This window comes from Trachurus japonicus, chromosome 13 (assembly GCF_045865225.1).
Source record: "Trachurus japonicus isolate A0001 chromosome 13, Traja_1.0".
Lineage (NCBI taxonomy): Eukaryota > Metazoa > Chordata > Actinopteri > Carangiformes > Carangidae > Trachurus > Trachurus japonicus.
The window spans coordinates 12,934,496-12,960,657 of record NC_140919.1 but is presented as its reverse complement, the minus strand read 5'-3'; the positions used below and the strand labels follow the sequence as shown (position 1 = coordinate 12,960,657).

Here is a 26,162-nt window from a genome sequence, read left to right as displayed (position 1 = left end):
TTTATTTCCATATATCTTTATTATCTGTTATTTCCCATATATTTATATATCTTTATTCTATACAGGTGTATTTCTCAATACAGTCTTTTATTGACATATATAGATCTTACATAAGCTTGAGAGGTACAAGAAAGAGAGAGAGAGAGGCAAGAGGGAGTTTACTTCCTTCATTAGATATTTTGGCCGTTAACAAGACAACAGGAGATCACATTACAGACACACACACCCACACACGCACACACACACCGAAATACAGTACACACACACACACACATCACAGCATGCATACATGAAAGGGCTGGACGCCTCAAATCCTTTTTTGTTTTCCACAACCATCCACGTGTGCACTAACATACTAACCAAGGTGATTACACCAATACCAGACTGACTAGTAAATACATACCGGTATGTAGATGTACAGTACTCGCCTTTTTTTTAAACTCCTGCTCTGACACACACACACACACACACATACATACACACATACACACATACAGATATACACTCCCACACACAGGCACATGTGCATACTAACTCACACAAACACACTTATTTTTTGGTAGAAAGTAAAGAGCAGTGACGATGCGATTAGCTCTGATCCATATTTGGTTTCTGTTACTGACAGTTGTGCAGTAAAAGACAGCAGAGTGCAGAACGCCACTGAGATTAAAACATGGACCAATCAGCTCTACTGTGTGTGTTGTTGAAATGGTTGAAGTGTGAGGGAAGTCAAAACAATGAGCAATAAAATAAAATATATATAAAATAAATACAACATCTTATATTGCAGTTATAGAATGAATACACAAGGTTGGTTCTGTCTGTGAATCTTTTTTCCACTGGACATTATAACAGTCTGTCTTTTCTCAAACACACATCCACACACACACACACACATACACACAAACTCGCACATGCAAACACACTCCACTCGTCACTACCAGACAGTGCTTCACAGTGTAGAGAACTCAAGTCCATCGTTTGTCCAACATGCCAGTCAACACAACGTAACGACATAACAACACTGAAACATCTTTAGAAATACAAAACAGAACAGATATCATATATTTGGCTTCAGTAACAGATGTAAAAAGATACCTGAATTTTTGCTACATATCAGAATTAATGCATAACTTAACAGCATGGTATGAAAGTACAACCATCAACAGTGAAGAGTGCTTTGAAACGTTTCCATCTCCAGCTTGATTTTCAATGTGCAGTATCTCTAGGTTGAGTGCATTATTATGTTATTTTGTCTACATGAGCACAGATTGTATCATACTTAATGTATAGCTGTATAAAATATTTGCTACGGCTGCTATTACCTGAAGAGAAGTTTGGACTGTCTTAGCTGATGACTTTAAATGGAGGAACTAGAAACATGAACAGAGTTTTGGAGTTTGTGAGTAACTCCAGAAAAACTCTTTTGAAACTAAACCAGCTTAAGAAAACCAAATGAAGCTAAACAAAGCTACCGCAGCCTGGCTCCACCTACTTCCACACCTCCACTTCTAGGTTTTTTTTAGTGTGAGAAAGGACAAATGAGTGAAGGTGTATGTACTGTATGTATGAAAAGAGGCAAAGGCGGTGAAAGGTAGCCCCTTGGTCCTGTAGTTTTGCAGTTTGTCCAGAAGAGGGCGTTCTAGGTCACTAGACGGGCGCCTTCCTTTTGGTCAGGGTTTGGTCAGACTGCGTTGGTGACGATGAAGCTTCTGTGGTCGTCGCTGCCGGGCTCTGGAGTGATGCTTTTTAACAGACGCTGTGGGTAAAGAGGCAGAGGCAGACAGAGGGGAGAGAAAAGGAAAGAAAGAATAAATTGTAGGGATGCTCGAATAAACCACCTGCACTGGAAGGATTGAAAAATGTTATAAAATGAAAAGTACAAGGATAAACAAAAGCCAGGACTAACATTTGTTTCCATTACTATTATCTGTCTGTCAATTCTTTCTCAGATCAGTTGATCCATGGTTTGGTCTATGACATTTAAATGTCATGTTTTGCTCAAACGTGCTCTAAAATAAAACTAAATCAATTACAGCTCTGGAAAAAAAATAATAAAAGACCACTTTCACAAATGTTTCTTAAAAGCATCTCTACATGTATGACAGTCATTCTTTTCTTTTCTTTTTTAAACACCAACACAAACACAACCCATTCTACTTAATGAAAGATGATGAGGTCATCACCTGAACCACATCTGGTTTTATAGGAAGATTATACAAACCACTGCACTGCTGGGATCAAACATTGACATTGTCCCACAAAAAACTGATTTATAAACTCTTCCTGAGTTAAAATATTCTTTCTGTGTTGTTTAGGAATAAATATGAACATGTTTCTTTGCATTATTATTATTCAAGGTCTGAAAAGACTTGATATTTTTTGTTATTTAGACGAGTTTAGTCATTTTCAGCCAATAAAAGCTCTAAATGACAATATTTTTATTTCAACTTTGGGAGAAATGTTGTCGATAGTTGACAGAATAAAACAAAATTTTACTCAAACACATACTTATAAATAGTAAAACCAGAGAAACTGGTCATCTTAATTTTTTCCAGAGCTGTATATTCACATTTGAGAAGCTGCAATCTGTCAAAGAAAATGAAATTATCAAAAACGGTGCAGGGGATATTATTTGCTACAGAATGGTGGAGAGCATTGCACTGTATGCACACTTACAGTAAACTTGAGGGAGAGTGTGGGCAAATGTTACAAATGACACACAGTCCGTGTTTTACTGTACTACCAAGAGAAACTCAAACATTTTGACCTGCTCTGCCTCGTGTGTTCTCATGCGTTGACACTGTGCGTCAGTGTATTGTGCGGCCTGGCAGCAGTGTCAACATTGGACAGCAGCCAGAGGCGATCTGTCGACCGGCCCGTTTGATGTCCTCCTACCTTCTGTCAGCTCTCACAAAGGGCATAACAAGGTAATAATGATCACGATAATGAGGATAATTACCGGTTGTTTTCTAAATCGTATTTATTATGTAACTTGTGAGGTTCTTAAAATACAGTGCAAAGAGCAGACATGTTGTCATGTGCTCCACGGGAGCAAAAAATGTAAGATGCTAAGCTCAGAGAACAACACAATATAACAAACTGGAATCTAAAACCTGTCTATTAAATGTATTTTAGGGATTCATGTAATCAATGGTGCTTTTATTTATTGTTTTATTGTTTCTAATTGCTTTTAAAAACAATGAAACAACTGTTTTACTTTTATTTAAGTTTTATTTATTTAATTTTAGTGCTTTAATTGTTTTATGTCTCTGTACAGCACTTTGTTTTCAATTACGGTTGTTTTAAAGTGCTATACAAATAAAGTTGAGTTGAGTTGAGTTGAGTTGAGTTTGACCTTCAAATCACTCCTAAAAACCCACCTTTTTACAGTAAACTGGCCTTTAATCTGTGAATTAAACATGTCTAATTTTCTGTTCTTCTATCCTATCATGTTTCATATCTCTTTTAATCATCTACATTGTTTCTGTATTTTAATTTAATTGTGTTGTTATTTTTATGTAAGCATTATAAATAAAATGTATTAATATTATTATTATTGTTTGTCAGGCTGGGTGTTGTGAAGCTGATGGCCTTTAGTTCTTCATCCTCAAACCTGGCAACAGGACCGTCCACACACATGCACTGCAGGATGTGTAACTGTGTGTCTATATGAGTGAGGGAGTGAGTGAGGAGTGTTACGTGTGGGTGTGTGTGTGTGTTTCATCAGGTATTACCCTACGTGAGTGTGTAAGTGTGTACAAGATCTGTGGGGCCTGGAAGTTATCATGGCTTTTTTTTTGTTTTTGTTTGCCGATCTCTGGCCTGCGCCTCCTTCTCTGCTCCTTTGATCCTGATCTCCTGTCATGTGTTCACAGGGGAGGGTAGACCCTGACAGTGAATGGAGAAAAAAAGAAAAAAAGGGAGGCAATCCCTGTCTGTCACTGGAGATGTGTCATGGAGACAAAAACAGTCAGGAGAGGATAGTGTTTAGAAGGAAAGGAAAGGAAAGGCCGGGGAGGAGGCCTCACAGCTTCGGAAAAAGCAACGAAGGTCAAGAGAGGATCAGGCGAGAAAGAGAAGGACGAGGAAAGATGTTGGGAAATCAATAGAAACCGTGCACTTAAAGGTATAATGTGTAGGAATTCCCCCCATCTAGCGGTGCAGTTGCATATCTGAACGTATTCTTGATGTTGCATTCACGTGAAATCGGGCAGACGTCAGACAGACAACAGACGCTGCATGTAACAGGATAAACAAGTGGTCCGCCAACACGAGGCAAAACAATACAGGCGTGACAATATGTTGTCATGGTGATGTCGTATTGTTTACCTGACCCACGTTTTACCGTCTTTCTCTCGTGGAGTAAAACGACATCCGGTTGGTTTGCCGACGGCCGTCTGCCTGACTGCACCTGAATGCAACGTCAGTGCCTCCGTCCTTCCTCACACTACACAGTGGTGACAGTTTTAACAGGCCGAGCCCACAGCTCTGCTGAGTTTCCGTGGTTACCTACGGTCACGCTGCCACTGAACGTAAAAAATGGCGATGCAACATGGCCGCCTCGGTTCGGTGCACCGCCCACTTATGTATTTGTAACGACTTGTAACAACTCATTCTAAGGTACGAGAAAGCTTTGTATGCGGGTGTGATTCCACTTCAGTGAAATACATATTTATGAAAGCAGTATTTGATTTTTGCTAATAAAAGACAAATAAGTTACATACTGGGGCTTTAAGAAGGCAAATGGAGACACAAGAAGGAAGGAGTTGTACCTGTTTGAATGTTCCCTTGGCGTTGAGCAGGTGGTAGACCATGTAAGCAGGCACACAGATGAATGAGGACACCCCGATGCAGTATCCCAGGACAGTGGTCCACTGAGGGTAGTGGTAGTGAAACAACGTGACCTCTGGAGGGAAGGCCAGGAAGCTGATGATGATGAACTGGACGTGGGAGGAGGAAGAAAAACAGAGGTCTGATATTACAGGATACACATGACAAACTGTCATGAAAGATAATAACTATCTATCTAACAGGCAGCGGATGTACCATATCTATTGGTCACTTTTCTGTCATCTGCGTTGGTATGGACCCATGTATGTTTTATTCTTATTGTCTGATGCATATTATTGGACAGTAGGGACACTCGATTTTTACAGAAAAGGATTTTCTCATGTTTTTTGGTTTATATTTTTGTCATTGTTTTTTACACGTGAATATTTTCTATTTTGCTATGGTGCTAAGACTTTTTTCTAGTGTATCCTGACTGATTGATGTATTATTTATGAATGATCTGTACTTGTATCTTACCTGACATGTTAAAGCAGAAGTAAGCAGAATATTTTTGTTAATATAATTGTTATTATATTTGTTAGTATAAGTATATAACTAGTTATATCTTCCGACGGCAATCATATATAGAGTGTTTGGTCTGAAACACGGGTCTGTCAGTCACTCTGCTCTGCTGTAAGCTGAGGAGAAAACTTTCCTTGTATCCTACAACCTTTATCCAATGAGGAGAGAGAACGGCATAAAGGGGCGGTCCTCTCTGTGTGTGCAGCCAAGGGATGCGCGTGAATGTGGTGACGTAGGGACGAGGGCGGGGACTGCTAACTCCATCGGCTGACAAACGACCGGATCGCTTACTTCTGCTTTAAAGTGTTAAACTTATAGTGAGTGCTGTCAAAACTTTTTTGTACTTTGCTGATTTTTTGGGACTGGCACCCAGTTCACTTTTCTTCTTTGGAGTTGAGCACGCCGAGTTTGCTGATGAGATAATAACTATCTGACAGCTGCCCTGCAACTGCAACTCCTCTATTTTTATGTGCTTGTTGGTCGACAGTGAGTGTCTGTGTGTTTTTGTGTGCTTGTGTGTGTGTGGATGCTGTGCAGGAGCCTCACCAGCAGAAAGGAGGGGCAGATGGCCACCCAGCAGATCCTCCAGAACCAACCGGGGTAGAAACCGAGCATGACCTGGATGTCGTTACAGAAGCGGTTGGTACCTGGAAGACACAGAGACACGATCACCACAAAACCCCACGGATCAGGAGTTCATCTCCATTTCTCTTCTCTACGTCTGTCTGTCTGTCTGTCTGTCTGTCTGTCTGTCTGTCTGTCTGTCCGTCTGTCTCAAAACCACACAGACACGGAGCAAAGAGAGGAAATTAGATTCTATACATCATCTGCACTCTTTCCTCACCTTCATCCCCACCATAACTATAATTCATAATATCATCACAAACCATCATCATTATCATCATCATCCTCCACATGTCAAGGTACATTTGTTTTGTTTTCAATTTATACTTTAACTCTTTGACTGAGTTATCTCGTCTTAGGCTTTTTTTAATTGCAACACCATGCTGTATGTCTTGTCCCACTCCTCTGTGAAGATCAGACTTGTATCATCAAAATAAAGTGCAGAAAAACGCATTTGGATTGAGAGATGTAAAAGTATAACGTATTTACACCCCCTCATTAGCATGCCAAATCCCCCTGCATCATGGGAAATGCTTAACACAAGACAGAGTAGGGGGCACGGATCATCTTTTGTCATCAAAAGTCATTTGTCACTGTTGATTTTTGAACAACTGTACAGATGTTGAGGTGTCACTAAAGCAAAATACACAATACAATACCTATTTATTTATATGGCACATTTTAAAAATACAACCCAAGTTGTCCAACGTGCTGTACAATAAAACACACAAGCAAAACTAGTAACAATAAAACTAATTACAGGTAATGTAGCTACAGTAAAACATGCAATAAAACAATAAAACAAAAGTGAAGACATATAAAACCTACCTAAAATGCCAAGGAAAAGAGATGAGTTCTTCAAAGAGACTTAAAGTGCTCGAGTGTTTGTGCAGTCCTAATATGCAGAGGTATAATAGGCTGTTCCACAATGTCGGGGCCACCACAGAGAAGGCCAACACAAAAACCTCTTTTTCTCAAGATTTTGGTGCCAAAATGGCTTATTTGGGCTAAACTAACCTATATTCAACCGCCAATTTCTCAAGACTGGAACAAGATAGAATTCACAGGACCGAAATCAACTCACTCAACTAAACGGTAACACTTTACTTGAATAGGTATTCATAAGATTGACATAACACTTTCATAACCATGACATAACAGCTGTCATAAACATCAATGAATACTTATGACAGCTGTCGTTAAGTGTCATTCGGTAAGTTATGTCACTTTGCGATGCAAAGTTGACATTATTTGAGATGTCCTCGTTATGAGAACTTGACATAATTTTTAAAGTTTGGCAATTAGATCTGCTATGACAGTTTAAATTGTCTTTATGTCAAGTTGTCAGAACAAAAACATCTCAAACAATGTCAACTTTGCATTAAAAGTGACATAACTTACCGAATGACACCTAACGACAGCTGTCATAAGTATTCATTGATGTTTATGACTGCTGTTATGTCATAAGTAAAGTGTTACCAACTAAACATCAACATCATCATCGGCACCATCACTCGTTACACAGCTTACCGTAGAACCAGGACACAGCAATGACCTCCAGCAGCACCACGGTGATGACTGCGGGGCCGGTAGCGTACTCCTCAAACAGCTTCACCACAAACGCTCCTCCCTGAGGCAGGACGCAGGGTGGGAAGGAGAGAGTTTAAGTTTAAGTTTAATTTATTTATATAGCACCTTAAAAGCAAAGAGCATTTGCATCAAAGTGCTTCACAGTCAACAGGTGAGAGAGTCGACAGGAGAGAGATCCATATCTTCCTATTCACTCTTTAAAAAGCAGCTAAAAATATGCAGCTCTCTCTATAGTGGAGCAGATAAAAGCAAAATTTGAGTGGAATTGTGCAAATTATGATACAAGCATGAAATTTGGTGTATTTGTTCTCGAGAGACTTCTGATCAAATTTGTCTGATTGGACATTTGAAAATCCAAGATGGCGGCCATTGTTCAAGATGGCTGCCAAATCATAAATCACTATTTTTATATTAATGTGTGTAGTTTTTATTTTATTTTATTGATCTTGGTGTCAATTCCTATATTTTCAAGTCTGTTGAGTTGGATTTTGTGATTTTATACAGGTATAGTGCACAACAGTGTTTTTCAAACTGTGGGGGGCGCCAGAGTTTTTAAGGGGGGGCATGAGAGAGACGTGAGAAAGATAGAACTGTAAACATTAAAACAAAAGATGAGTGAAGTGTCACCTGCACAAAGGGCTCAATGATTAATTGCATTTGCAATTATAATGCAATATGATCAAAGCGACAGGTGTGCCACACCGCGTCAGGTATGCAGCAGGACCAGTGCTACAGCGTCCTACAGCGTCCTTCCGCATACATTTTAGCCCGGTCGTTACCAGAGTTTTTTTTTTTTTTTTAATGACTGGAGCACGAGCCGAGTTTTCCTCTACTACAGCTGACCAGCTTTGTTCATCTTGTACGTAATGTGCGCGTTACTTATTGTGCAGATCAGGTGCACACTCGTGGTCATGGTGATTTCCAGGGGCAGACAAGAACGGCGTAACGCTACAACAACAGCTTCTGCCACCAGCTGTCTTGGATGTTTCTATTCCGGGGTCTTACACCAGTGCTGGGGGTGTGGAGCATGAGCACATGCGCTGTCCAGTTAAACTCTGATTAAGGGCTTTATACATGTCGGAGAAAGTCCAATTCCAATCGCATCATCTGGGTGTCTGAATCAGAGTTGGAGAACTCCAATATTAGTTGGACTAATGCGTTTACATGAACTCAGTTGTCCAGTTATAGTCGTATTGTATGTTGGTCTCAGGCTCGGCTGAATGTAGCACTACTTTGGCTCATGTGGAACTATCCCAATTAAAAAAATAAGAGCGTCAGTCAGGTATGCTGCTGAGCGACAGGTGTGCCGCACCGCGTCAGGTATGCAGCAGGACCAGTGGTAGCCTACAGCGTCCTTCCGCATACATTTTAGCCCGGTCGCTAAACCAGAGTTTTTTTGTTTTTTTTAAATGACTGGAGCGCGAGCCGAGTTTTCCTCTACTACAGCTGAACAGCTGACATGTGGTCAAGACGTACAGCAGAGACCTAGCACAATCTCATCGGTGCATTTCATTATTATAAACTTCAGCCTGAAAGCTCTCTGTCCTCAGACTGTCCACTACCCAGGCCATCGCACAGGGAGAGCATGTGTGGCTTGTGTCACGAGTGTTACAGAGTTCGATATGAATGTTCACATCAGTCTTATTTGTCGGTGCTTTGTTGTCATGATAGTCAATAGGTGGCTATGCTGAGAAACAGGCTTGTAGCCTAAAATAAATCCTACAGGAAAGACCAGTTTATGTTTAATTAATCAAACATTGTTCAATAGCTTCAAATCAGGGCTTCCTTGCCCAGCACTCTGCAGCTGCATATGTGACCAGTAGCAGCTTGAGGGACTTTTGTGTTTAGTGTGAAGTTACACAGCCTATTAGCCTATTGGTGTCCTTTTTCGTAACTTTTCCAGTAAAGTTATATATTAAAGCAGAAGTAAGCGATCCGGTCGTTTTGGCTAACTTCCTGTCAGCAGATGGAGTTAGCAGTCCCCGCCCTCGTCCCTACGTCACCACATTCACGCGCATCCCTTGGCTGCACACACAGAGAGGACCGCCCCTTTATGCCGTTCTCTCTCCTCATTGGATAAAGGTTGTAGGATACAAGGAAAGTTTTCTCCTCGGCTTACAGCAGAGCAGAGTGACTGATAGACCCGTGTTTCGGACCAAATACTCTATATAAGTGATTGCTGTCGGAAGATATAACTATTTAAGACTTATATTAACACAAATATTCCGCTTACTTCTGCTTTAATCTTTTTTTCTCCTTTTCCATTAATAATGTCATCCATGTGTCTATATACAAATACAATACAATGTATCACTAATGTCATTCAAATTAGTCAACTACACACCATTACTATGAAAAAAAGGAACTTCTGGGGGCTAATTTGGCCACCATCTTGGATTTTCACATGTCCAATCGGACAGATTTAATCAATAGGCCCTAGAGAACAACCAGACCAAATTTCATGCTTGTATCATAATTTGCATGATTTTTCTGTTATCTACTCCACTACTATATCCCACATCTTTACTCTGTCTTTTTATGATTTCAATTCATGAATTTTTTGTACCTTATTTCTTGTGTCTCTATTTGTTACTGATCACTTTGTTCTTTATCTCTTCATTTTTTCTCATTTTTGCTCATACAGTATATGTATGCATTTTATCTCCTCTTTTTTTTTCTCAATGTTTATTTGTTAGCCATAGAAATTTGTCTTGTTGTAATTTGTGACAGGGGTGGAACTTATGGACAAGCCAATTGGCTTTGTTCCCTCCTTGCACCATTGAATATAAATGTGTGCTGAATAAATAAACCTAAACCTAACCTAAGAAGAATAATCTTTAAAGCAATTTACAAATGAATCTTGTGCAACAAGTTTCATCAGAAATGTTTTGACCGTGACAGGCCTGTAACATGTTGTGTGTCTAATGGAGTGGGGATGCATGTTAGTCAGTACTTAACTGTAATGAGGGTTGGAGATAAACGGATTATTCATGCTGCTCTAAGTTCATTTCATTACATTACCTTAAATACCGTGGCAACACTGAAGATGCCTTCGACAAAAACACAACCCCTTTTATTGTTTCATGATATATTTGAATGAAATTTGAGAATATGACCAATTAAAGCATGAAACAAAGTCTTGAATTCATATCACTTACTAGCATGAATGAATGAATGATTTTTTTTAATTTTCGTGTCATGCTACCACTGTGGCTCATCCCATATGAGATTACAAGACACATTTAATGACAAATACAAGAAAAAAGACTAGACTGTCCTTACTGTTGGTGTTACCTACCACACAGGTGTGACACATAGATAAACAATTTAAGATTACTTTCAGTACTCAACTATATATCGCTCTTCGTCTCATTGCCCAACCCTTTTCAAGAAATAAAGAATCAACAAATATATTGAACTGAAAAAGATGTTTTAGCTTCTCAGCATCGTCTAACCACACAAATTTGGGTAACACTTTATTTTAAGGGGTCCTTGTTCCTGTGTATCTACCTAATTAATTACAGTGTAATTACCTATGTAACCGTATGTAATAACATGTACTTACATTGTAAATACATAGTGTATTTTCGTGTACTTACAGGTCCTTGTTACACTTGTAATAAGAAATGATTGTGCAAAGAGAGAGGCCACTTTGGCATTTCTTATTACGAGTGTAACAAGGACCTGTAAGTACACGAAAATACACTATGTATTTACAATGTAAGTACATGTTATTATATACGGTTACATAGGTAATTACACTGTCATTAATTAGGTAGATACACAGGAACAAGGACCCCTTAAAATAAAGTGTTACCCAAATTTGTTATTTGGATCTACCTGACTCAACATTTTTTGTCTTATAAAGTCATAAAAAGCAGCAGCAGCATTTTATAGTTATGCGGTTGTTAAACTTACGTATGTGAGAGTGGAGAGAGCCCCGAGGTAGCAGACACACACCAGGCCAAAGACAAACCACTCACGCCTCTTCACCAGGATATGAGGGAACTCGTCGAGCATCGCTGTGATCACGCCCTCCAACCCCGCGAACTGGAGAGAGGAGAGTAGGTAGAAGATGGAGAAAGAAATAAAGAACTTATTAGAGTATTTAGATGAAAAATAGAGGGGTAGAAGGTGAGAAAAGGCCAGTTAAGCTGACTACATACTGTAACGCTGTTTGGATAATTTCTCATGTACATATTACAGTGCCGCTGGGATGTCGATCAGTCCAGCTGTAGGTCAATACTTGTCCAGCAGTCAATGCATCAAAACCCCATAACTAAAAATTACAGTAACTGTAAATAATATTTTGGAAATGGAAAAAATTACATATAGAATCAGACATCAAGAACCAGAATGTCTGAAAAGATGGAATAAGTGGATTGACTATATAAATAAATAAAACTGAAGAGTCCAGCCCTGAAGAAATGTTTACTAGATCTCCGAAGAGAATAAATTGTATGTGTGTTATGCTTTTTTTTTAACTGTCTTTGTCCAACCTCTTTGTCCCCCCTTTTTTTTTTATTATTCCTTTTTTTTTTTTACTTTTTTTTTTATTTCTTTTGATGTTTTTCACTACAAATTGCATACATTTTGTAGGAATGCTCCAATGGCTTAAAATGTGATGTGTATTGGAACATGAACTAACGACTTGTGCAATCCTGCAATAAAGTCTTAAAAAAAAAATCGCTGTCTAAAAACTAAGAGACAAAATGTTGAGGAGATCCTGCGTCCTACACGTACGCAGCACATTTTGGAGTAATATCCTCAGTCATAAAATCAAGGGGCATAGAAACCCCGGTGCTGATTCCACGCTGATTATCAGTCTGTGATAAGAGCCTTACAGGTCTCTCCAGCTGGCTGCCTCAGAGCAGATAACCACAGGCTTACGGAGAGACAAGATCGCCACCCAACAACAGTGATATGAAAGTCCTGTCACATTGTTTTCCTTGTTTCCACGAGGACAAATAATGCCCAGCAACACCTTCTTTATGGAGAAATGACTGCAGCAGACACATACAGTACAAGTCAAAACAGAATTAAGTATCTGCAAATATGAAACCTCCTGAGATAGTAGATGAAACACAGACTGGGCAAGGGGGGACATGCAAGACAGTTCACTTTTGCATAGGAAAGAGCAACAACAACAAACTCACCGTGCTGTCCAGACCCAACATGATGATCATGAGGAAAAATATGATGGCAAAGAAAGTGGCAGCGGGCATGTTTGCTATGGCTTCTGCATAAATGACGAACAGCAGACTGGGACCTGGTGGAGAAAGAAACGACATTCATGAATTCATCCATGCTTTTTCCATTCTTCCAAGATAAAAATATTATACACTTGAGTTTGAATTGTCGTTCAGTGTGTTTTGTTTTGTTTCGGAGCGGCATCCCACCGATATCTTTGGCCACAACAGACACATCCTGCTGCCTCATTTCAGCCATGTATCCCAGCACAGTAAAGATGACGAAGCCAGAGAGAAAGCTGGTCAAGCAGTTCACAGAGCTGGTGACCAAGGCGTCTCTGAGAGGGAGAGAGAGAGAAAGTGAAAGGTTGTAATGCAGGAACACAATGTTAGAGAGGTGGACTGTGAAAAACATAAATCTAAATACCCTCTGCAAAGACTTATAACTAACTATCTTTATACCCTTTATATTCCTACACATTTGAAATTTCAAAATGCCATACTTTTTTCAAGACCCTAATTTCCAGACTTCTCAGTAAATAAAATTCAAATAATGTGTTGCATTTGAGTGATTAGATTCATTATTCTGAATTTGTATGCCATTATGTTACAAAATAATTATAGCTACTAGGTAGGTACAACAGCACATTAACCAAAATAACTTCAGATAAGAAGACCAAACCCAGATCATTACCCAGAAGTATTACTGTATTACTGTAAGAAGACAGATATATTTCCATACAATAGTTTCCATTTTCAATACTTTTCCAGACCTGGAAATGTATAAAATCAAATTCCAAACTTTTCCATACTTGTGTAGGAACCCTGTTTATACTCTAACAATATGTTAAATGTGTTATCTCACTTGTAGCAGTTGTTGTGAAATGGGTTGTAGCTGGCAAAGGCGAGGAGTACGCCAAATCCTGGGCCCAGAGAGAAGAAGATCTGAGCTGCTGCATCGATCCACAGCTTGAGGGATGGTGAACGATGAAGGGACACGGAGAAAGGTGGAGAGAATTAAAAGTAGGGTAAGAGAAAGTGTGCATTGAGGACATGTAACTTAAGTTTATATATACAGTATATATAAAAAACTTCTCACTTACTGTAGGGTTAAGCAGTTTCTCCCAATCAGGTCTGAGATAATAGACGACGCCCCTCCAGGCTCCTGGAAGAGTGGCCCCGCGGACGAGGAGGATCAGAAGGACCAGATAGGGAAAGGTGGCAGTGACCCACACCACCTGATGCAGAAACAAAAGAATACACACTGGTTTAATATTCTATTAAAGGGATAGTTCAACATTTTGGCAAATTGGCCCATTGCCATAATCCCTATAGTCATAGCAGTAGGTTCGTTATCTTTAATTGTCGGTGCAAGCTATTTTTAGAACGGCGGAGCAGAGCCGCGAGCTGCTCAGAGCTACGCTACGGAGGCTAATGGGATTTCTTGGTTTCCCTCATCAAACTCATCAAATACACAATCCAACAACTCCACAACGCTCTGGTGGACAAGTTGTGACCTGCACATTCACCACGCTATGAGATAATAACAGAACGTTACCAGACAGAGTTGTTTTAGAGGTAAATTCATGCAAAAGTGCTGATGCGCGTTCCTGTTGAGGGCAGTTTTTCATCAAGCAGTCTCTGCATTTCCCTCTAAAACAACTCTGTCTCGTAATGTTCTGTTCTGTTGAGCTAAATGCACAAGATTTCTGTTTATTTTTGTACTGTACAAGTGCTACGTGTGAATGCACAAGATTTCTGTTTTTTGTGCTTTTTTTTTTTTATGTAAAAGTGCTAAATGCACAGGATTTTTTGTTTTGCAACATGCATTTAGCCCACAGTGAACAATAAACATACAGCTTCATGTCCTGAGCATTGTGTTTTCTATTTTTCTATGTAGTGTTTAATTTTGATTGACTCGGGGCACGATTTGACAACATAGTTCAGTTTTGAGCACAGATTGAACTGTTTTGAGGTGAAAGTTTTGTGAATGTAGCTTGAAAATTGGGATTTGTGTTCACAGTTTAGAGAAAAGGAGAGCAGCTTTCAAGAAATGTGTCTTAGCAATCGAGAAAACCTGTAATACATCAAACCGTGGAGGAAAGAGAGAGGTACAGTACAGGATGCCCCCAATTAAAAAATAAACTTCAATATTTAGGCCTGCCAGGTCTTTCAAGGTTTGATTGCGGAGGTTTGAACCACAAACTGTTTAACTGTAAGACGGCCTTTCTAACCAACTTTTCTACCATGATGATGAATGATAATGAGGGCAAAGAGATGACAGGAGAACAACTGTCTATTTTCTCTGCCTCTCCGTCTCCATCAATCCCTCCATCCATCCACTCTAACTGACACCTCCATCAGCCATGCAGGCGCCACCTTCCTTCGGTTACCTTTCCAGACGTCTTGACTCCTTTCCAGATGCTGAAGTAGACGATGGTGAAGATGAAGAGCAGGCAGAGGGCCAGCTGCCAGCTGACGGAGCCGAGCTGGTGCAGGCCCGGGGAGAGGTGGACCTGCAACACCTGGCGACTGGCGGAGAGAGGACGAGAGGGAGCAACGAGGGGACATAAAGAGGACGTAAAATGTTGGTTAGATAAAATTACATGGATGGAAACACGTACGGGGAGATGACATAAGAGGAGAGCACAGGCATAACACTGCAAAAACTCAAATATCTTACCAAGAATATTTGTCTTATTTCTAGTCAAAATGTCATTTCTAGTTAAAACAAATCTCATTCCACTTAAAATAAGACTCATCACTTTAGCAGCTTGTTTTTAGACACTTTTTACTTCTTTCAAGCATATTTTCACTTGAACTAAGTAGAAAAAATTGATAGTGGAGCAAGTTTTTCTTCCTTATTACAAGCACAAAAAAAACCTGCTTTCACTGGCAGATTTTTCTACTTATTTCAAGTGAAAATTTGTTTGAAACAAGTGAAAATGATCTAAAAACAAGTTAATTTTAGGTGATGAGTCTTATTTTAAAGCAGAAGTAAGCGATCCGGTCATTTTGGCTAACTTCCCTGTATGCCGTTCTCTCTCCTCATTGGATAAAGGTTGTAGGATACAAGGAAAGTTTTCTCCTCGGCTTACAGCAGAGCAGAGTGACTGACAGACCCGTGTTTCAGACCAAACACTCTATATAAGTGATTGCTGTTGGAAGATATAACTATTTAAGACTTATATTAACACAAACATTCTGCTTACTTCTGCTTTAAGTGGAAAGAAATTAGTTTTGACTAGAAATAAGACATTTTGGCAAGAAATAAGTCAAATATTCTTGGAATAATTTTGAGATTTTGCAGTGAAGAGGGAGTTGCAAAATCAAAGAAAGGAGGAAGAGATTAGGGGAACGAAGAGAAGAGGAGGAAAGGAAAAGGAAGGTAAAAGTGAATGGGAAGAATCATGCCAAAAAATAATGAGAAGTGACAGAGCAGCAAAAAGTAAGAATACAAAGATGGGATGTTGGAAAAAGCAGAGGAAAAGAAAAGAGTGTGGAAGGAAGAAGATGTGATACCGAAAGGATAAACAGACGGAAAAAGAGAGATAAGACAGAGTGCACAGAGGAGGGGAAAAAATATAACCAATATACAAATGATAAAGCCTTTTTCCTTGACATATGCAGCACACACAGACCCACAGCTCATGATATATATCTAGTTAAAATGAAAGTTCAGCTGAGGTAAAAAAAACAGCGAGACCAGAGGACCTTGAATGACTTATAGCTGATTTATGTCAATAGACGAAGGGGGTTAAAAAAAAAGGTTCTGGAAGAACAGTGGGGTTAACATCTGGTCACAGGTTAAGCACACAGAGCTTGGACGATAAAGCAGAGCCATGATTTATGTTGAAAACAGGAAATTCTGGCGCCAGACTCTGACTTATGGAATTTGTTACTGTGAAACCTGTATTTGGAAAAGTCAACTACGGATAAACCCGTTGGACACACATGGACACGGTCTAGCGAGCGGCTGATAAGGCCAACACGGGCAGGAATAAGAAAGACCTTGTTTTGACACACAGATCTCGCATTTTTAAATACAGTAAAATACACTTGTGTCAGGACTGACACGGACACTTTTTAACATCCTGGCTGACCCTACCATGTGAGTTACAGTGTAAGCAGCAGCATGCTTAATGCTTCTTAAACCGTCAATAAATGCATTGTTTAACTCAGTTAGGAATGCGAGGTATCATTTCTGCATCAACATTTCCTCATCCCAATTATGTGACGTTTGATTGACGGATGACGGATCCAATATCAGTGGCTGATGAATCGTGAGCAGCGTGACATATAATTCGTGCGCCTGAATTATCCAATGCGAAAAAAAAAATACACACTTTCATCGGATTTAATCAGAAATAGAATTTTGCACAAAGTTTGGCCTACATCGTCTGATAGATGAGTTATTATACTAATGTTAAGACCCACAGTGGGCTCAAATTCAATTTTCTTTTCTGTACAGCTTTAATGTGAATCAAAAAGCTTGCAATGGTAGCGTATGATTATACGCTCTGATGAAGGCTGTGTAGCTGAAACGCGCCAGCGTGTTTTTGCATGATGTGAGCCAGAATAAATAATGTGATAAGTGAGTATTTTGTCCTCAGATTTACTAATTAAGATGTGCCATTGCAAGTTTTTTGCAAGCTTTTTGATCCTGAATAATAAAGTTTGTGTATACCTTGTATCCGTCTCCCACTGACAATAACTATTCTACAGGTGCTTCAGTGGCACATCGCACATGTATGACTATTTCAGTGTTCTGACCATCTCATAAGTACAATATTGACTCTTATTCTGAAAAGCTAGCCTCCCTACAATGTCTACAGTCTGTGATGGAAGTGGATTTTGGAGAGACTGCTGGTGGTAAATCTGTCAGGACTCCTAAACACCAGAACCGACCCTGCGATCGCTCTCTGGAACTCATCCTCCTCCTCCTTCCTCCTTCACTTGACGTCTCTCTCTCTCTCTCTCTCTCTCTCTCTAACTCCTTTGTGTAGCTCGCCTCTGTTACGCCCTCTACATCCGACTTACATGCACTTACGTATAGAACTCCTCGGCGGGCGAGGTGGAGGAGTTGGACCAGGACACGTTGCGGTCCGTGGACAGGTACTGGTTGCAGTTGGCCGTGTTCCAGCTGTTGGTGCAGGTGGCCCAGGGCAGCGTGGGCCGGAACGAGGACAGCAGGTAGTACAAGGCCCAGGCCATGATGGTGTTGTAGTAGAAGGCCACGTAGAGGGCGATGATGCAGATGGCAAAGCCGATCCCTGCATGAGTGCAAAACAAAAAACATTCAATCCTTAAATGATGAACATGCAGTGGTGGACAGCAACGGAGTAAATTTACTTGAGTACTGTACTTAAGTACATTTCTTTGGTACTTATTACTCTTACTTGAATACATTTCCAAGACAAATATTTTTTACTTTTACTCGATTTTCTTAATTTCTAGGAAGGCTGAAAAGTACTCGTTACTTTCAGGTCTGCTCTTTTTTTTCTTTTTTTTTTTCTAAAATAGCTACTATTGAACACAAGCTGTGTTTGTCAAAGAAGGAAACCCTAACCCCTAAAAGCAGCACATCAGTGCAGCTGGTTTCAAAGAGTTAATTCTCAGAAACAAGAGTTAAAAGGTCCTTAAATTCATTTAGAAAAAATTATAGTAATTCATTGATGTGAAAAATAAGAAATTTACTCTTACTCTTACTTTTACTTAAAGGGACAACGAGGATTTTCGATAAATAGCCTATATCGTTTTGTCTCTATCGTTATTTTCTTATTATTAGTGGTGGCGGAAATGCTGGTCGAGCCGACCAGCGTTTCTCTACTTTCGGTTTCGCAGCGAGTTATGAGAATAACGCCGCCGAATCGTCGTTTATGGTCGGAACTACAATGGTATGTGATCGTCTTCGAACCTCTGACTTTAATTCTTGATGAATGAAAACATGAGTCTGTCTTGTGCCGGTCAAAGAATTAAATGACTTGAATTTATTACATAAATGTAGTATGAAAACGCTTCACTTTTCCAAAACTCCTCATTGTCCCTTTAAAGTAAATGTAAAAGCATGTACTTTTGGATACTTAAGTACCTTTAAAAGCAAGTACTTTTTTACTCTTACTCGAGTAACATGTATTTGTACTCTTACTCAAGTACTGGGGTCGAGTACTCTGTCCATCTCTGTGAACATGGATGTACATTTCATTTTTGTAATTTACTTTTTATTGACATTCAGAATCAGACATTCAGAACATAAACATCATGTGAGCATATACTTCTCACATCTGTTGTCTGCCCTAAATGCCGAAATAATATTTTAGTTTATATTCAAGTAATGAGAAGAAAAACGAACAACCATAACAACGACAATAACTAAATTTGTGAAAATAAAATCTGGCCTATGAGGCGTGACATATTTGACCCAGATGTGAATTTCTCCAATTTGTGATTAACAAAAGCTGTTATCTTCTCCATTTTATAAATGTCCATTGTGATATCCATCCATATATTTGAGGTTGGGCTCTCCTGTGATAACCATTTGGGTGTACATTTCGGTAACACTTTATTTGACGCCTATCTCTATAATGCATTATAACCATACTTATAATGAGTTATAATGCAGTTATAGCACTGTATAACTATAGTTATTAAATGATCATAATGCTTTATAACAATAAGCATAACACACTATAAAGCATTTTATCATGACTTATAAGGTCAGTTATAAAGCCTTATGATAATTTGTATATATATATATATAAACATAGTTATACACGTCTATAAGCCAATTATAACACATTATATTTATAATGCATTATCGATGTGGTCATTGTCAGCGAGTTACTAACAATTATAACCTATTATAATACCTGACCTTATAAGTCATGATAAAATGCTTTAGTGTGTTATGATTATTGTTATAAAGCATTATGATCATTATTATGAGTGTTTATAACTATAGTTATACAGTGCTATTACTGCATTATAACTCATTATAAAAATGGTTATAATACGTTATAGAGAAATAAAGTGTTACCGAAATTTCATTTGTCAAAATTCAGACTAGTGTCACAGCCACTCCCCAGACACAGCTGCACCAACAACATCTTTGGTGTTTTCAAGCAAATTCAAGTTGTTATTGGGCAAAGTGGGTGACATTTCCAAACAACAATAATTTACATACTATCAAATTTCTGAGCATCTGGCATTTGGCATGGAAATGTGACAATTTCCATAACAGAGAGTCAGTACATCTCACTAGACGTACAAGATGTGAGAGATGCTCTTCACTGGAATTGTAGTGATGGGGACAAGAAGGTTAAATGAGCTGTCTCTCAAACTCTGGCAGCTAAATGTGTTTTTTTTTTCTCTTGGTCCCCTTTCTCTTCTTCCTTTTTCACTCAAGCCATTCCATGTTTGCTTGATTTCTTGTCCAAGTGTTTCCCTCTGTTACCTTTAAAAATGGGGCAGATATGTTTCCAGATGGAGATGCAGCCACTGCGGTGGTACTGGCCGAGAGCCAGCTCCATGTAGAAGAGAGGCACTCCTCCGAACACCGCCATCAACAGGTAGGGCAGCAAAAAGGCACCTAGACAGAGGCATGGGGAAGATTTGGGGGAATGAGAGAGGCCATTTACAGTAAAAAATAGGAAATCCGAGTGGAGGGAAAGTGGGGAGAGAGAAAAAAAATGCAGGGGCAGATGTGGGGAAGTTGAACACATGGAGAAAGTGGGAAGAAATTGAAAGGAAGAAAGAGTTATGGAAGAGTAAAAAGGTCGATTACACTCATGGGATATGCTACTTGTTCACACTCCATCTGTAGCTCTCAGTAGTCCTCTCAATAACTCCCAATCAACAAGAACCAAAAGCATTAAAAAGCACTCTGTAAAAATCATTACGATTTTCAACAAGTACCTTGTCATTTACATAGCCGCAGTCCATTCAAAAACAACAAGGAATTGTTTTCCCAGTTTTATATTACCCTGCATTTAATGTGCTCCGGGTCATTTCACTTAAATTCTACATTGACAAATACTAGTACTACTGCGACATTGGCTTTGTTATTGCTAAGTAAGTAAAGTATAAAAATGATGAAAGGAGATTTAGAAAACCAAACACTAGAGAACAAATAGAGGAGCAGCAGGGTGACGGCCAGACCTTGGGACTCTCCAGCCTAAGAGTGCGATAACACATCTCCCTCTTTCTTTCTTTCTTGCCATCAGATTAACAACCTATATTATGTGCATGCGTGCATTTGTGTATGTAGATGTGCTGGTGGTGTGTGTGTGTGTGTGTGTGTGTACATGTGCGCTTGTGTCTCTTTGTGACATGAAAGGAAAGATAAGGGTTGATTGAGCAGCTGCCTGGGAGACAGGTTATTAAGCAAGGAGAAAGAGACTGAAGGCGTTCTCATAAAAAAACCCACAATTAATACTGTTGCCTCTATCAAGTGTCTCCCAGTCCCCATCTCTACCTCGCTCCATGAGAGACACACAGAACACAGGAAATTACAAAGATTTTATTATTGCAAATTCAATAAAAGCAGAAAGGGAGGCCCTGTTTGCTGCTAGGTGAGGACTGTGTGGTAACAGAGGGACCACATGGACCTGGTTATGACACATTCTCATCTCGGACTAAGTTCAATAAAGTGCTATTTATAAACAACTTTGTTAAAGGGATAGTTCAACATTTTTGGCAAATTGGTCCATTGCCATGATCCCTATAGTCATAGCAGAAGGTTTGTTAGCTTTAATTGTAGGTGCAAGCTGTTTTTAGAACGGCGGAGCAGAGCCGCGAGCTGCTCAGAGCTACGCTACGGAGGCTCATTATGGGATTTCTTGGTTTCCCTCATCAAACTCATCAAATACACAATGGACAAGGTGGACAAGTTGTGGACAAGTTGTGACCTGCACATTCACCACGCTATGAGATAATAAAGGAATGGTACGAGACTGAGTTGTTTTCAAGGCAAATGCATGAATTTACCTCAAAAACAAATAAGCAGCTTGCACCTCTGCTCCGCCATTCTAAAAACAGCTTGCACCGACAATTAAAGGGACAACGAGGATTAACCTTCTATTTGGTTATAAAAAAGTCTCACGTTAATGTGGATGAATCTCCGCTACCCACACTTGTTAATGGGTCCAATTTCGATAAATATATAGTTTTGTCTCTATCGTTATTTTATTATTATTAGTGGTGGTGGAAATTCTGGTCGAGCCGACCAGCGTTTCTTGGCGAGTTATGAGAATAACGCCGCCGAATCGCCGTTTATGGTCGGAACTACGACGGTATGTGATCGTCTTTGAACCTCTGACTTTAATTCTTGATGAATGAAAACATGAGTCTGTCTTGCGCCGGTCAAAGAAATGTAGTGGAGGCTCATAAATGTAGTGTGAAAACGCTTCGCTTTTCCAAAACTCCTCATTGTCCCTTTCAAGGTAACGAACCTACTCCTAAAACTATAGGGATTAATGGGCTAATTTGCCAAAATGTTGAACTACTTTATCCCTTTAAGTCTGGCAGATCTTGCACATCAACATCTTTTTCTTGTCTGGACCCAGCTGTACTGATGATATACAGTACCAGCGATAGCCTCCATCTATCTCCATATTTAATGATGGAAAAAGTTACGGGGCAGTAAACTGACTTCCCTCAGCTGCTGTTGCTTATATGACGAATTACAGTCAATTCAAACCATGAAAGAGCCTTTAGTCCCTGAAATCCTGTTTACTTTAGAATGGGATTTCATGTTCTCTTATCTCCTTTCTAACCCGCTCCTTATCTCCACCGCCCCCCAAACCCATTTTTTGTTAAAGGGATAGTTCACCAAAAAATCAAATTTCACTCATTATCTACTCACCCTCATGTCGACTAAGAGCTGGGAGAAGTTTCAGAGTCCTCCGTGGCTTCTCTGAGTTACGGGGGGTCTGTGCAGCAGTATTTGTCCATATAATGGTTGTGAATGGATACCAACTTTCTTCGTAACAAAAAGACACACCAAAAAACATCCAAATGCCTCCATACTGCTCGTCTGTAATGTCCCTCTTGTATTGAAGCCCCGGCATGAGAAATTGTTCCGAAAAAAATTAAATAAGTCTATATTTTAAGCTAGTTTGTAGCGGAAGCTCCCAGTGTCTCGGTTCACTGCTCTTCCTGTGTCAGTGCAAATCTCGCGTGATTTTCACTGACCGGCGGAAAAATTTCTCATGCCGGGGCTTCAATACAAGAGGGACATTACAGACGAGCAGTATGGAGGTATTTGGATGATTTTTGGTGTGTCTTTTTGGACGAAGAAAGTTGGTATCCATTCACAACCATTATATGGACAAATACTGCTGCACGGACCCCCCCGTAACTCAGAGAAGGCATGGAGGACTCTGAAACTTCTCCCAGCTCTTAGTTGACATGAGGGTGAGTAGATAATGAGTGCAATTTTAATTTTGGGTGAACTATCCCTTTAATTAATCAAATCAAACATCCTTTTTGCTTCCTCACCTCCTCCGTTCTGGTAGCAGATGTACGGGAAGCGCCAGACGTTCCCCAGGTCCACCGCGTAGCCGATCACGGACAGCAGGAAGTCCATCTTCTTGCTCCAGGTTTCCCGGGGCCTCTCCAAGCTGGTCTGCTGCACCACCAGAGTCCTGAGGCCCGTCGTCAGCGCCGCCGCGGACGACGACCCCGTGCCGCCACCGCCAGAGGAGGAGGAGGTCGTTGCCCCGGCGCCGGCTGCCACGGTCCCCGGCGCTCCCTCTCTGGGGCTCTGAGGGTTCGACGACGTAGTGGTGAAGCCGTTGGACACTTGCTGAGAGCCAGAGGTCTTGGGTCCGAGGCCGTCGACCAGCATCAGTCGACCGTTCTCCTGCTGTGTACCTTCCTCTCCTCCTCCGACGACCTCTTCTTCGCTCCCTTTATCCCTCTCTCCCTCATTCTCGCCCTTGTCCGTTGTTAGTTTCAACATGCTGGTCATCATCATCTCTTTTGTCTCCATTGTGGTTGGTGTTGATGTTGGCGTTGTCGTTAGCGAGGCAAGGCAAGGCGGTTAGGTTTAGGTTAGGGGTGGAGAGAGGTTCTTCTCAGTGATATGGCGCCCATTAGGGGGACAGAGGGGTTATAGGAGGAGAGATGGGGGTAATTGTGCTGTAGTAGTGGTGTAGGACAGATGTTGGAGGGGGAAAACCAATGTGTTGCGGGGTTTGTCCTTCTTGGACAGGTAGAGGAGGAGAAAGGGAACAGGAGAGGAGAGCTAAAAGCAGAAAATGGGGCCAGAGTCAGGGGAGTCGTGTTGAGCAAGAAGAGACTGAGAGCAGACAGAGAGAGGACAGACAGAGAGAGAGAGAGGAGAGAGGAGGGGAGAGGAGATGTGTTTGAACAGGATGTGGCCGGCAGAAAAGTTACAAGAATCTTGGATCTTCTCCACAAATGGTTGGTTTGTCTTTCTCTGTGACACTCAGCGATGATGATGATGATGGGATGGGACACACACAGAGAGATGGTCACACTGCAAAAACACACACACACACACAGAGAAAATAGTCAAATAGTCAAACTATGGAACTCTCAAAGTAATGAATTGAAGACCTGTACTAATGTTTTCCAAGCCAAGAAAATGCAATGCAAGGAAATAGCAATCAGAAATTATGACAAAAGTAGCTAGTGATTCTTGTAGAAAAGTCAGCTTGAAATGCTGTTTGCTGTTTTTCAGTGGTGGACAGTAACAGAGTAAATTTACTTGAGTACTGTACTTAAAGGGACAACCAGGAGTTTTGGAAAAGTGAAGCGTTTTCACACTACATTTATGTAATAAATTCAAGTTCAAGTTGAATTCTTTGACCGGCGCAAGACAGACTCATGTTTTCATTCATTAAGAATTAAAGTCAGAGGTTGGAAGACGTACCACATACCGTTGTAGTTCCGACCATAAACGGCGATTCGGCGGCGTTATTCTCATGACTCGCCACAAAACCGAAAGTAAAGAAACGCTGGTCGGCTCGACCAGCATTTCCGCCACCACTATTAATAACAAAATAACGATAGAGACAAAACGATATATTTATCGAAAATGGGCCCATTAACAAGTGTGGGTAGCAGAGCTTCATCCACATTAACGTGAGACTTTTTTATAACCAAATAGAAACTCCTCGTTGTCCCTTTAAGTACATATCCAGAGGATTTGTACTTTACTTGAGTATTAGATTTCTTTGGTACTTATTACTCTTACTTGAATACATTTCCGAGACAAATATTTTTACTTTTACTCGAGTTAATTTCTAGGAAGGCTGAAAAGTACTCGTTACTTTCAGGTCTGCTCTTTCTTTTTTTTTCTTTCTAAAATCCTATTGGACACAAGCTGTGTTTGTCAAAGAAGGAAACTCTAACCCCTAAAAGCAGCACATCAGTGCAGCTGGTTTCAAAGAGTTAATTCTCAGACACAAGAGTTAAAAGGTCCTTAAATTCATTTAGAAAAAATTATAGTAATTCATTGATGTGAAAAATAAGAAATTTACTCTTACTCTTACTTTTACTTAAAGTTAATTTAAAAGCATGTACTTTTGGATACTTAAGTACCTTTAAAAACAAGTACTTTTTTACTCTTACTCAAGTAACATGTCGACTGAGCTACTTTTACTTGTAACAGAGTAAATTTTGACCAGTAGTATTTGCTTGTTTTGTTCACATTATGGTAAGACTACAGTATCGCTCAGTGACTGGCAGATATGTCAACTTGAAGCTCTTCTTTTATTTTGTATGTTTTATGGCAAGAATGTTGCTCAGTGACAGATTACTAGAATAATTAAATATGTGGTTAGATATAATTGTGTAATTGCCTTGGTTGGAATAAATACTTTTACGGTCAGCTTGTGCAGATCATAAAGTCTTCCTGTTTTTCTACACATGCCGCAACTGCCTGAATCACGATGATTGATGGAAAAAAGTTTTGAAATGCACCATCAAGTCACGTCAGTCATGTTCTTGCTGCGGGTAACGCAGATATTGCAAGAAAAATACACTTCCCATTGAAAACTCTAGGAAATCAAAAGGGGGATTGTGCCGGGACATGCCAATTTACTTGGAATTGTGTTGTATTTTTCTCATCGCACGCTTTCTCTCAGTTGCATAACCTGTTTTCACGCTTATCTGATAAAAACCATAAAGTAGAGAGACAGAGAATAAAGAGAATAAATACAAGCACCAGCAGCATGTGAAGGCTGAAAACACTTAGAATGATAAATAAAAAAACCAAGCGTGAAAATGTGGTCAACAGATTGTCACACAGAGTGAAAGACACTGAGAAAAAAAAACAAAATATCAAAGAAGAAATGTCGACATTATTATTTTAGATGTGGCACGCAGACAAAGCAAAGCAGGAAACTGAAATGAGCTCATTTACTGTAATTCAAACAT

At 39.9% G+C, this 26,162-nt stretch overlaps 1 protein-coding gene across 2 annotated transcripts; it reads right to left on the bottom strand.

Moving 5' to 3' along the window:
* On the bottom strand, positions 1 to 23,840 carry slc6a4a (solute carrier family 6 member 4a). Of its 2 annotated transcripts, none has more exons than XM_085794865.1 (13): positions 23,256 to 23,840; positions 20,212 to 20,346; positions 17,809 to 18,031; positions 15,152 to 15,290; positions 13,862 to 13,996; positions 13,624 to 13,727; positions 12,969 to 13,096; positions 12,726 to 12,838; positions 11,488 to 11,619; positions 7,510 to 7,609; positions 5,902 to 6,002; positions 4,776 to 4,943; positions 1 to 1,759 (listed from the first exon to the last, which is right to left on the bottom strand). In XM_085794865.1, exons 1-13 carry the CDS (start codon positions 23,746 to 23,748, stop codon positions 1,685 to 1,687), a joined length of 2,046 nt encoding a protein of 681 aa, XP_085650991.1. In that variant the 5' UTR covers positions 23,749 to 23,840; the 3' UTR covers positions 1 to 1,684. The 2 variants fall into 2 exon arrangements, with proteins under 2 accessions (XP_085650991.1, XP_085650992.1); XM_085794866.1 differs by lacking the exon at positions 1 to 1,759 and adding an exon at positions 3,835 to 3,944 and having other exon boundaries at positions 23,256 to 23,734.
* Positions 23,841 to 26,162: the final 2,322 nt, after the last annotated feature.

What these genes read in the sequence shown, in the direction of transcription:
- slc6a4a (XM_085794865.1), bottom strand. Translation starts at nt 23,748, where the DNA reads ATGGAGACAAAAGAGATGATGATGACCAGCATGTTGAAACTAACAACG. An exon ending in TTTCACAACAACTGCTACAA is followed by an intron (nt 13,097 to 13,623) that starts GTGAGATAACAC and finishes TCTCCCTCTCAG; the next exon opens with AGACGCCTTGGTCACCAGCT. An exon ending in TGTTGTGGCCAAAGATATCG is followed by an intron (nt 12,839 to 12,968) that starts GTGGGATGCCGC and finishes TTTCTCCACCAG; the next exon opens with GTCCCAGTCTGCTGTTCGTC.